Source organism: Rhinatrema bivittatum, unplaced genomic scaffold (genome assembly GCF_901001135.1).
Source record: "Rhinatrema bivittatum unplaced genomic scaffold, aRhiBiv1.1, whole genome shotgun sequence".
NCBI lineage: Eukaryota > Metazoa > Chordata > Amphibia > Gymnophiona > Rhinatrematidae > Rhinatrema > Rhinatrema bivittatum.
This window is the reverse complement of record NW_021821224.1, coordinates 18,081-30,471: the sequence shown is the minus strand read 5'-3', so window position 1 is coordinate 30,471 and position 12,391 is coordinate 18,081. Positions and strand designations below refer to the sequence as shown.

The 12,391-nt window shown below is 45.4% G+C and overlaps 1 protein-coding gene across 1 annotated transcript; it reads right to left on the bottom strand.

Moving 5' to 3' along the window:
* Positions 1-5,255: 5,255 nt before the first annotated feature.
* Positions 5,256-6,218, bottom strand: LOC115082531 (olfactory receptor 56A4-like). Its single transcript, XM_029586759.1, has one exon. The coding sequence runs from the start codon at positions 6,216-6,218 to the stop codon at positions 5,256-5,258; it is 963 nt and encodes a 320-aa protein (XP_029442619.1).
* Positions 6,219-12,391: the final 6,173 nt, after the last annotated feature.

Sequence of the window (12,391 nt, the reverse complement as noted above, 5' to 3'; positions counted from 1 at the left end):
CTCAAGATCACATCTAGGAACCAGGATGGAAAGTTGCAAACTGCTGACTTCAGAAGAAGAGTCTGGTGAAATTCCAGTCTTCAAGATTTATTTAGTTTCATTTGCAAGACTGACTGCATATCTTGGCATTCTTACCACCCTTGCAGCTAACTCCCCTTACAAAACAGAGTCAGTTCAGTGTAAACTATAATGTCAGCTGAGTGCTAGGGATGCACATTTGAATTATCCAAATATGGAACTTCATCTGAATAAGTCAATTTTCAGTTTGGTTTGGATCTTCTAACTGAATGGATAGGATTCCCCAAAAAATCTGAATCCTTTTCATCTCATTTGGTTTGGTCCCATTAAAGTCTAGGAGATGTTTAAAACCTCTCCATTTAAATTTGTTGCAATCTGCCTTGAGACAAACTTTGGGAAAAGGCAGAGTAGAGCTAGTTGGGGATGGAACAAGGAAGGAGCAGGGCATATCATGTTCCAGCAGGTTTCCAACCAGCCAATCCCAGCTGGCAGCCACATAGATTGACATTACCATTTTTTAAGTGAAAATGAAACTAAGAACACTTTGATCAGCCAATGACTATTTGGTTCTCAATCATTTTTCTGATGGGTCTCAGAGAGAGAAGGCAGAGATTTTGAAGCCCCTTGCTTCAAATTTCCAGTGTTAAAAAAAAAGATTAGAATAAAAGCTTTATATTTAGAGGCAAAAGCATTGTGTGCTTTTACAGTCAATTCTCTGTCAAAGGATTAAACTTAGGGCTGTCACCTGGCTTCAGATTTTCAGGGCAGATTGATCCAGTCCTGTTTTACCCCATTGCATGCAGGGACATGTGGTTCTGATTTTCTTATTGCACTTTCTAAGAAAAGCAAGACTACAAGTCCCTGCATGCAGCAGGGAAAACCAGGCCTGGGTCAGCCTGCTATGAATATTTGCATTCATTTGGCAACCCTAGTTAGAATATAACTATATATTAGCTGGGTAAGACTGTATTTCTCTTCCACAACAGGCAGGCAGCATGTGCCAGGATTTTAAATGCCCTGCGCGCGTAAATCCAGCTGGATTTACGCGTGCAGGGCACTCGCGTGCCGGTGCGCCAATTTTGCATAGGCCGCCGGTGCCCACACAGCCCCAGGATGCACGTAAGTCCCGGGGCTTCGTAAAAGGGGCGGGGAGGGGGCATGTCCGGGGGAGGGATCGGGGTCAGGGGGCGGTTCGGGGCGGGACTGGGGGCGTGGCGCCGGCCCGGGGGCGTGGTCGAGGCCTCCGGACCAGCCCCCGGGTCGGGTGATGGCGCGCCAGCAGCCCGCTGGTGCGCGCAGATTTACGCCTGCTTTCAGCAGGCATAAATCTGGCAATAAAGGTAGGGGGGCTTAGATAGGGCCGGGGGGGTGGGTTAGGTAGGGGAAGGGAGGGGAAGGTGGGGGAAGGGCGAAGGAAAGTTCCCTCCGAGGCCACTCCGATTTCGCTCCTTGCGCATGCCGACCCCGGATTTTATAAGATACACGCGGCTACGTACGTATCTTATAAAATCCAGCGTACTTTTGTTCGCGCCTGGTGCGCGAACAAAAGTACGCTCTCGCGCAAATTTATAAAATCTACCCCTTGTTTTTTTTCTCTTGCAGTGCAAGCAGTGACCAGTGACTGATTCTGACAGTGAGCAGTTGGTTTTCTCTGTGTAAAAGAATCAGTGACATCATATTAATTCTTCTATGGGTGACTCTTCAGCTAACCTTTTACTGGACATAGTCAGTAAGCTGCTGCATCCATCACGCTATGCCTTGGGGTATTGATATCACTGTATCTGCCCCTTTGCCCCTCTTTTGCTGCATTGGGGACTTCATGCTACTATTTGTGATGCCTTGCTCCTCTCATGGTGCCGCAGTTCATGCTGCTTTGCCTCCCCTCTGTCTCGCAGTGTTGCTGCCCCTGCTCCTAATGCCTTCTTGCAAGTGTCATAAATATTGGATGAAAAACCCCAAAGTTAGGGTGAAAAATAGGAAGCATTGCTTCCCTCATTTATTTTAATGGAAACAAACGAAACAAATGACTTAAATAATCCAAACCAAACAAATCAAATGAAAAACCAAACCAAACCAAAAATCTAAACTGAACTCAAAGGTAGCTTGAATTCAGGCATCCCTGTCTCAGCTCAGAAGAGTCTGAGACAACCCTGCCAGCCTGGTTTTGCAAGAAAATCTGAGCAATTTAGGGAAATGGGAAAGTCAATCCAGCACGCACAGTGTAGAATGTTCTCTAGCATCCCACACTAATATGTAGAAGAGATGTGCATGCGCAAATAATTCATTTATGTTTTTGTTTGTCATTTATTAAACATTGTGAGGTAGATCTTCAAAAAATACGTGGCGCGAACAAAAGTACACCAGATTTTATAAGATACGCGCGTATCTTATAAAATCCGGGGTTGGCGCGCGCAAGGCTGCACAAAATCGGCAGCCTGCGCGCCGAGCCGCGCAGCCTGCCTCCATTCCCTCCAAGGCCGCTCCGAAATCGGAGCGGCCTCGGAGGGAACTTTCCTTCCGCGTCCCCCTACCTTCCCCTCCCTTCCCCTATCTACCCCACCCCCAGCCCTACCTAAATCCCCCCCCCCCACCTTTGTTGGGCAAGTTACGCCTGCTTGAAGCAGGTGTAACTTGCGCGCGCCGCCCCGGCATCCCCCGGCACGGCGGCCTGTGCCGGGGGACTCGGGACCGCCCGCCCCCGAACCGTTGCCACGCGGCCGGACCCACCCCGGACCACCCCCTGCCCCTAGACACGCCCACTGGACACGCCCCCTCCCACCCCTTTTAGGAAGCCGCGAGACTTACGCGCATCCCGGGGCTTTGCACGCGCCAGCAGCCTATGCAAAATAGGCTGCTGGCGCGTGAGTGCCCTGCGCGCGTAAATCCTCCCGGATTTACGCGCGCAGGGGTTTTAAAATCTACCCCTTTATGTTTTCAGATGTTTTAATTTTTTTATTTTTTTGTCCTCATTTTTTTTCGGCAAAGTATTGCAAACAGTGTGCATGTAACGCTCCATGGTGAGACCGCACCTTGAGTATTGTGTACAATTCTGGTCACCACATGTCAAAAAATCTATAGTTGCGATGAAGAAGGTACAGAGAAGGGCGACCAAAATGATAAGAGGAATGGAACAGCTCCCCTATGAGGAAAGGCTAAAGAGGTTAGGACTTTTCAGCTTGGAGAAGAGACGGCTGAGGGGGGATAGGATATGATACAGGTGTTTAAAATCATGAGAGGTCTAGAACGGGTAGATGTGAATCGGTTATTTACTCTTTCGGATAGTAGAAAGACTAGGGGGCACTCCATGAAGTTAGCATGGGGCACATTTAAAACTAATTGGAGAAAATTATTTTTCACTCAATGCACAATTAAGCTCTGGAATTTGTTGCCAGAGGATGTGGTTAGTGCAGTTAGTGTAGCTGTGTTTAAAAAAGGATTGGATAAGTTCTTGGAGGAGAAGTCCATTAACTGCTATCAAGTTTACTTAGGGAATAGCCACTGCCATTAGCAATGGTTACATGGAATAGACTTAGTGTTTGGGTAATTGCCAGGTTCTTATGGCCTGGATTGGCCACTGTTGGAAACAGGATGCTGGGCTTGATGGACCCTTGGTCTGACCCAGAATGGCAACGTCTTATGTTCTTATGTGCGTATCTGACAAATGGATAGTGTGTGAGCAGAAATGAATTGTGTGAGTGTTTATGTACTGGGCACATAGTATCCATTCATCAGATATGCATATACCACCAAAACAAATCAAACAAATGGAGCAAAAATGCACATGCCTAATGAAATGGGAATTAAATTAAAAAAAATCATAGCTGGGAAAAATTAATGTCAAAATACAGACACAAAGAATAAATAAAACATGTCTCAGGTCACCAAACTATCCCCCTCATTTATCAAAATGCCTTTAACGCATGTGATAGCACCCTATCGTATGGTGCGATGCAAATTCAAAAAAGAGGAGGAGCAGGCTGGGTTTACTGTTTTGTGAAGCCTTATTGCACAGCTTTAATGCTGATTTTAGCTACAACTTTTTCAGGAGTGTTAAGCCATGTGATAGTCTGTATCACCTGTTGTGATGGTTTTTTGCAGATGCTGGTTTTGGTAGTTTGAAGCTCCTAGAGTGCCCACCTAGCTATTGGGGAGGGAGAGAGAGCACCTGGCCATAATGTTATCACCCTAAATACATATTTATATCTCTATGGGAGGCCCACCTAGTAACTCGAGGTGAGGTTTAGGTATAGGTGTAGGGGTTAGGAGCCACCTTGACATTCAATGTGAGACGTACAAACAGGACAGTGCTTTCTTGTGAACATTTGATGACCCTCGGAGAGAGGAAACTCACCCAAAGATGAGATTTGTGCAATGTTCTCTCAACCTAGCTTGATGGACTCTGTAACATCAAGCTAGGTTGAGAGAACATTGCACAAATCTCATCTTTGGGTAAGTTTCCTCTCTCCGAGGGTCATCAAATGTTCACAAGAAAGCACTGTCCTGTTCGTACGTCTCACATTGAATGTCAAGGTGGCTCCTAACCCCTACACCTATACCTAAACCTCACCTCGAGTTACTAGGTGGGCCTCCCATAGAGATATAAATATGTATTTAGGGTGATAACATTATGGCCAGGTGCTCTCTCAAAGTACCACATTCTGGCACTTATCTCAAAGCATGAAAAAGTTAACACAATTTGAGGTAACTTAGCTCTTTGCACAGGTATTAGCACAAATTGCAATAAACTCCCTATTGCCATAAAACACACCCCTTTTCCCATCACATGCAATATTTACCACATTTTGATAAATCCAGGCCTATATTTGTAAAAAAATACATAAAGCAATCTAATAAATAAATATTTATTTTTAATTGTACCTTTTACTATGGATGCATTCATGGTATGGAACATCAACTTTTCCCACTCCTAAGTTCTTATAAAAACTCTTACACAAATGCACAAGAAGATCTCACAGTACTTGAGAAGGGTCATCTCAGGTGTTATAAATAGGAAGTCCTAGACATCAGCTCTCTCCAGTTGATTTATTTCCTTCCTACTCATCTCTTCTTCAGTTCTCACTGGTAGTTGCTCTTTAGTCTACCTCATAGGTCTGAGGATAAATTTTGGAGAGCTAATAGTGTCAAAGAGTTCACATGGACAGTTTGACAAACCTTGCAGTCATGATGTAAAATAGAGGTTTTTCACTTGACTTATCTTTCTCCTATTCACCACTTCTTCACTTCTCACTGGTTGTTGCTCTTCTTTTCGTGAACACCTTCAGTATGCCGTGCTTAATCTCTTTGGTCCTCACACCATAGACAATGGGGTTCAGTGATGGAGGGACAAGGAGATGTAAAACGTTCACCAAAATTGGGATGTCCGATGGGATTTTGTTCCCACTTGTGTGAGTTATGGCCAAAACCACAAGGATAGTAGAAAAAAATAAGATGAGAATGAAGTGAGAAGAGCAGGTACTCAAGGCCTTCATGGCTGCCCCTTCAGCTTGCAGCTTCAGCACAGCCCGGAGAATGAAACAGTATGAAATGGTGATTAACAAGAAGTCACTGCCTAATAAAACCCAGGCAACCACCAGCTGGTAAACACTGTTTATTGTAATATCTTCACAGGCCAGGGACACTACTGCTAAGTTGGCACAGAAGCTGTATTTGATGGCATTTCTGGAGCAGTAATGCAGCCGGGCAGCAAGCAGAGGAACCGGTAGACCTAACACTGCATTCCTGACCAGGATAAAGACAGCAGATTTTACTACAAAGCCATTAGTAATTATGTAGAAGTACCGTAAGGGGTTGCAGATTGCAATGTATCGATCATAAGCCATAACAAGGAAGATACCTGACTCCATCCCAAGGAAGCAATGGACAAAGTACATCTGCGTGAAGCAGGCTGAGGAGCTGATAGTTTTTGCATCAAACCAGAGGATCCCTAGGAGTTTGGGAGTGACTGAGTTGCAGAGACCTATATCCACCAGAGCCAGCATGGCCAGCAGATAGTACATGGGAGCATGGAGGTTCAGATCAGCATAGAAAGTGATCAGTAGTGTGAGATTGGCCACAAGGGCCACGAGGAAGAGAAGAGCCAGTGGGATGGAGAGCCAGTGCTGCCATCTTTGGATCCCAGGGAAACCCATGAGGAGGAACTCAGACACCTCCGTGGTGCTGTTGGTATTGAAGGAAGACATGGCAAAGGGTCCTTGTGAATATAAGTTTGAGATGAAAGACATAATATTTTATTTAACAGAATGACCGATAGTGTTAAAGTAACATGATTTTCTCACTAATTAGACATTTATCCGTCATGTTAAGCTTTCTTCTCAGTGTCCCCAGAATATCTCACTAATCCTGCATATATTACCTGCTCTGTTTCTTCTATTCTGTAAAGGCATTATTTTCTTTACAATCCCCTCGGTCTCATCTCTATCTTTACAGTACTTAGGTGTCCAGGACTGTACCTCATATTCCAGAAGGGGGTCTTCCAACAGCCTTACCCAGTGTGTCCTCCTTCTCCCAAAGGCTCTGTCCCTTTCCCAGATACCTGAGGACCTTATTACAACAACTTCTTGGCACCCAACTCTACAATGACATTTGTACTTCTTAGGATGCATGCACGGCTCTTGCTGTGCTTTCCTGCCAATGAGCTTGGAACAGCTTCCAGTTCAAGGGAAAATGCAAACCAATTAATGTGTTTGGGATGTGACGTTTCCCATTCATTTTATATTCTGAGTGTGTGAAGGACAGATCAGTAGGGATGTGCATTCGTTTCATTCGTTTCATAAGTTTCCCATTACATGTCAATTAGATGTGCATTCGTTTCATATGTTTCATATGTTTCATATTGCATGCTTGTATAGGAAACGGATGAAACGGATGAAACAAATGCACATCCCTACAGATCAGTAGTAATGGTAAAGGTGACAGGGGAGTGGAGAGAAAAGCCAACAGCACAGAGATAAAAGCAAACAATGGAACGGACGCATAAATGTTAACTTTCAAACAAATGCATGTGGAGGCATAGACGTGCATATATGGCCACGAGCAGACATGCATAAGTATTTTATAAACCATGTATATGATATACATATAATTTATAAAGTATGCGTATTTCTACTCCATAACATATGCATGTACTTAGGCTTATGTGCAAATACATGCAATGCACTGAAACCATGCATATCAATTTACTGAATTCACAAACGTTTCCTACCAATTTTAAAAATATCCAAATATGTATTTTATGCAAAAAGTAGGACTCCCTCACATACATCCTGATTTATGTATGTAAGTCAGCCAATTTTAAAACATAATCGTAGTATAAAGCCAGCAGAAGATGCAAAAGAAGGCCTTTAGACACTCAGGCTCCTGAAAAACAACAAAGCCACTGTAAACTGTTGTTGTGTCCGTCGGTTCCCGAAGCCTTCTCTCCGCCCTCCTCACCTCTTTGGCGCCTCCCTCTTTGCCCTCAGGAAGATTGGCTGCAGCGGCGTATCTCTGCCGAGATTCTCCGGCGTCCCCGGACCGGCTCCACGCTGCTAACCGCCATGTTTCCTGGAGGCTTAGGTGCACGCGAGCGGCGCGGCCCCGACTAAAGTACCAGCGATGGTGCGAACCTTGGGGGCATCCCCCGAAGATGACGTCACCCGCGACGGATATTTAAGGTCTTAGAATTTGCTAACACATCGAGTTAGCAAGGATATGGATATGGATTCGTTCTATCTACGCTACTCTGCCTCCTCGGACTAACCAGGGGTACTCGCTCCTCGAGGGCCCTTGTTCCCGGACTTCTTCGAATTCATTTCTGCCAGGAAGTCAGCACTGCCTTCTACATCAGTTCCACCTCACGCATCCTTCAAAACCTAAGCCTGGTACCCAAAGAGGAATTCGCCCTTTGAAGGGGGGTACTGTTGTATCTGTTGGTTCCCGACGCCCTCTCTCCGCCCTCCTCACCTTTTTGGCGCCTCCCTCTTCACCCTCGGGAAGATTGGCTGCAGCGGCGTTTCTCTGCCGAGATTCTCTGGCATCCCCAAACCAGCTCCACGCTGCTAACCGCCATGTTTCCTGGAGGCCTAGGGGGCGCACGCGGCGCAGCCCCAACTGAAGTACCAGCGATGGCACGAACCTCGGGAGCGTCCCCCGAAGATGACGTCACCCGCGACGGATATTTAAGGTCTTAGAATTTGCTAACACATTGAGTTAGCAAGGATATGGATATGGATTCATTCTATCTACGCTACTCTGCCTCCTCGGACTAACCAGGGTTACCCGCTCCTCGGGGGCCTCACTCTCTCTCTTACTTTCTAGATTGCAGTCTGGAACCGGTACTTGCTCCTTGAGGGCCCTTGTTCCCGGACTTCTTTGAATTCACTTCTACCAGGATGTCAGCACTGCCTACTACATCAGTGAGTTACCATCGCTCTCTCAGAGCTTTCCCTGGAACCAGGTACTCGCTCCTCGAGGGCCTATACATTCCAGCTCCTGGGCTTCTATGAGACATTGTGTGAGTCTTACCATCAGGTTTGGTACATGAACTCTGCATACCCTGCCTACTCACTATATTTCAATTTCTCTACAGCTCAGCCTCCAGGGATTGCTGTTCCAGTATCTGAGGGACTGCAGCCCAGCCGGGCACTTCCAGCTCACTACTGCCACCTCTGGTGGTTCAGTATACTGTCTAATAAAAGAACTAGTGTGTGTCTGTCTCCATACTCTGAGCCTGACTGGTGGTCCCTCTCGGGGTCTTCCCCGGGGGCGTGGTCATCTGCCACTGGTCCAAGGATTCACCCACAACTCTCCTAAATACTATAGATTGCTAACTCCTGTTAATCTCTAAACCACATGAACATAAATATATCCTTATAAAATGTTGCAAAGGATCCCTTCTTAAATAAAGAGGTTTGCTGGGGAGAAGTAGTTGCTCTATGACTATGATCTATTCACCTAAAAAAATAAAAATATCAAAACGTGTGCATTAAAGGGTAATTTTAAAAACTTCAAAGAATATATAAAAATATTGGATAAAAATGTATTTAAAATATATATAATAATTCATTCAAATATACTGAAAGCCCAGCAAACCTACAGAGGGAACAGGAAAATCCTGCTCTGTCCAGTAATGTTGAAATAAGCCTCTTCAGGTATCTTCAGCCGATTTGTCCTAGAAAGGAACAAGAAATGATTAAATGCAAGAAACGGAAGAAACGGAAGACCCAGAGACGCATTTAAAAAAAAAACAATGAGAGATGCATTTTATGCAATTGTAGAGACCCAAGCTTCCAGCCCTAGGTTAGCAAGTGTTAGAGGGGGCATACAAATCTAAACAGCACCTCCCCTGAGGCTGCCAGTGTGCTGGGGCTAGGAGAGAGTTGTGTGCATCCATTTAACCTTTACCTGTGAGCTTTCCTGCAACTGATTTTCCATGATAAAATAAAAAGTGTTTTTCTACGTTCCCATTTTCAGTTTTGATTTTTCCCATTTTTCTTGTTTCTGAATCATTCAGAACAATGTCAGTCTCACAAATGGGACCAAATCCCCACCACCAGCAGCACCCAAAAATAGGTACTTTTTCCCAGGCAGGAGGGGTCTTCCTCCACTGCGGCTCTTTCTGAGTGCTGGGTCCTTCTTCCAGTTTTTAAAGTATGTTTTTTTGGCTAAAATAGTCTTTCACCTCACCTTTTAACCATGATGGTAATCGTTTTGCCTTCCTTCCACCTTTCCTAATGCATGGAATACATATGGACTGCGCCTCTAGTGTTGTATTTTTAAACAATGTCCAAGCCTGTTGAAAAGTTTTAACCTTTGCAGCTGCACCTTTCAGTTTTTTTCTATTTTCCTGATTTTATCAAAGTTTCCCTTTTGAAAGTTTAGTGTTAGTGCTGCAGATTTACTTATTGTCCCCCTTCCAGTTATTAGTTTAAATTTGATCATGTTATGATCACTGTTGCCAAGTGGCCCCACCACCGTTACCTCTCTCACAAAATCTTGCGTTCCACTAAGAATTAAATCTAAATTTACCTCCCACTCTCATTGATTCCTTGACCAATTGCTCCATGAAGCAGTCGTTTATTACATCCAGGAACTTTATGTCTAGCAAGTCTTGATGTTACATTTACCCAGTCAATATTGGGGTAATTGAAATCTCCCATTATTATTGCACTGCCAAATCGGTTAGCTTCCCTGATTTCTCTTAGCATTTCATCATCTGTCTGATAGGGATGTGAATCGTGTCCTCGATCGTCTTAACGATTGATTTCGGCTGGGAGGGGGAGGGAATCGTATTGTTGCCGTTTGGGGGGGTAAAATATCGTGAAAAATCGTGAAAAATCTAAAAATCTAAAAATCGCAAAACCGGCACATTAAAACCCCCTAAAACCCACCCCCGACCCTTTAAATTAAATCCCCCACCCTCCCGAACCCCCCCCAAATGAGTTAAATAACCTGCGGGTCCAGCGGCGGTCCGGAACGGCAGCGGTCCGGAACGGGCTCCTGCTCCTGAATCTTGTTGTCTTCAGCCGGCGCCATTTTCCAAAATGGCGCCGAAAAATGGCGGCGGCCATAGACGAACACGATTGGACGGCAGGAGGTCCTTCCGGACCCCCGCTGGACTTTTGGCAAGTCTCGTGGGGGTCAGGAGGCCCCCCACAAGCTGGCCAAAAGTTCCTGGAGGTCCAGCGGGGGTCAGGGAGCGATTTCCCGCCGCGAATCGTTTTCGTACGGAAAATGGCGCCGGCAGGAGATCGACTGCAGGAGGTCGTTCAGCGAGGGTTCCGGCGCCTCGCTGAACAACCTCCTGCAGTCGATCTCCTGCCGGCGCCATTTTCCGTACGAAAATGATTCGCGGCGGGAAATCACTCCCTGACCCCCGCTGGACCTCCAGGAACTTTTGGCCAGCTTGTGGGGGGCCTCCTGACCCCCACGAGACTTGCCAAAAGTCCAGCGGGGGTCCGGAAGGACCTCCTGCCGTCCAATCGTGTTCGTCTATGGCCGCAGCCATTTTTCGGCCCCATTTTGGAAAATGGCGCCGGCTGAAGACAACAAGATTCAGGAGCAGGAGCCCGTTCCGGACCGCTGCCGTTCCGGACTGCTGCCGTTCCGGACCGCCGCTGGACCCGCAGGTTATTTAACTCATTTGGGGGGGGTTCGGGAGGGTGGGGGATTTAATTTAAAGGGTCGGGGGTGGGTTTTAGGGGGTTTTAGTGTGCCGGCTCACGATTCTAACGATTTATAACGATAAATCGTTAGAATCTCTATTGTATTGTGTTCCATAACGGTTTAAGACGATATTAAAATTATCGGACGATAATTTTAATCGTCCTAAAACGATTCACATCCCTACTGTCTGACCATTTTGTCCAGGTGGACGGTAGTGTACTCCTATTACTATACTCTTACACAACATACATGGGATTTCTACCCATATAGATTCTACTGAGCATTTACTCTCTTGTATGAACTTTATCCTGTTAGACTCTGTACCCTCCCGGACATAAAAGTGCCACACCCCCACCAAGCTGATCCTCCCTATCATTCCGATATAATTTGGACCCTGATATAGCACTGTCCCATTGGATATCCTCCTTCCACCAAGTCTCTGTGATGCCATAAGAACATAAGAAATTGCCATGCTGGGTCAGACCAAGGGTCCATCAAGCTCAGCATCCTGTTTCCAACAGAGGCCAAACCAGGCCACAAGAACCTGGCAATTACCCAAACACTAAGAAGATCCCATGATACTGATGCAATTAATAGCAGTGGCTATTCCCTAAGTAAACTTGATTAATAAAAGGTTAACATGCAATTTCACTTCTGCGTTTCAGAGGTAAATAATTGTTCCTTTTCTCGGTTGCCACATCTTTGACCTTTCTTCTTTTTGTAATGTGAGGCCCTCGGTATTATCCTTTCTAAAATGCCAATTAAGTCTATGTCATCATTCACTGCTATACACTCTAACTCTCCCATCTTACTTCTTAGACTTCTGGCATTAGCATACAAACATTTCAAAGTTTGTTTTTTGTTTGTATTTTCATTCTGCTTTTTAATTGATAGAGATAAGTTAGAATTTTTTAGCTCAGGTGAGTTTTTAGTTACAGGCACTTGGACTACTATTCTTACAATTGGAACCTCACTGTCGGGATGCCCTAATTCTAATGCATCATTAGTATCATTTGAAGAAACCTCTCTCCGAACCATGCGCTCCTGATCGACTGTCGGCTTTCCCCTGTGTTCTAGTTTAAAAGCTGCTCTATCTCCTTTTTAAAGGTTAGCGCAAGCAGCCTGGTTCCACCCTGGGTGGTAGCACCTAATATGGAACCTGACATTGTGTAACTATAGCATGGGTTATTTTTCCCTATATACATCTCCT

Excerpts from the sequence above, each read along its gene's own strand:
- LOC115082531 (XM_029586759.1), bottom strand. The coding sequence starts at position 6,218 with ATGTCTTCCTTCAATACCAACAGCACCACGGAGGTGTCTGAGTTCCTC.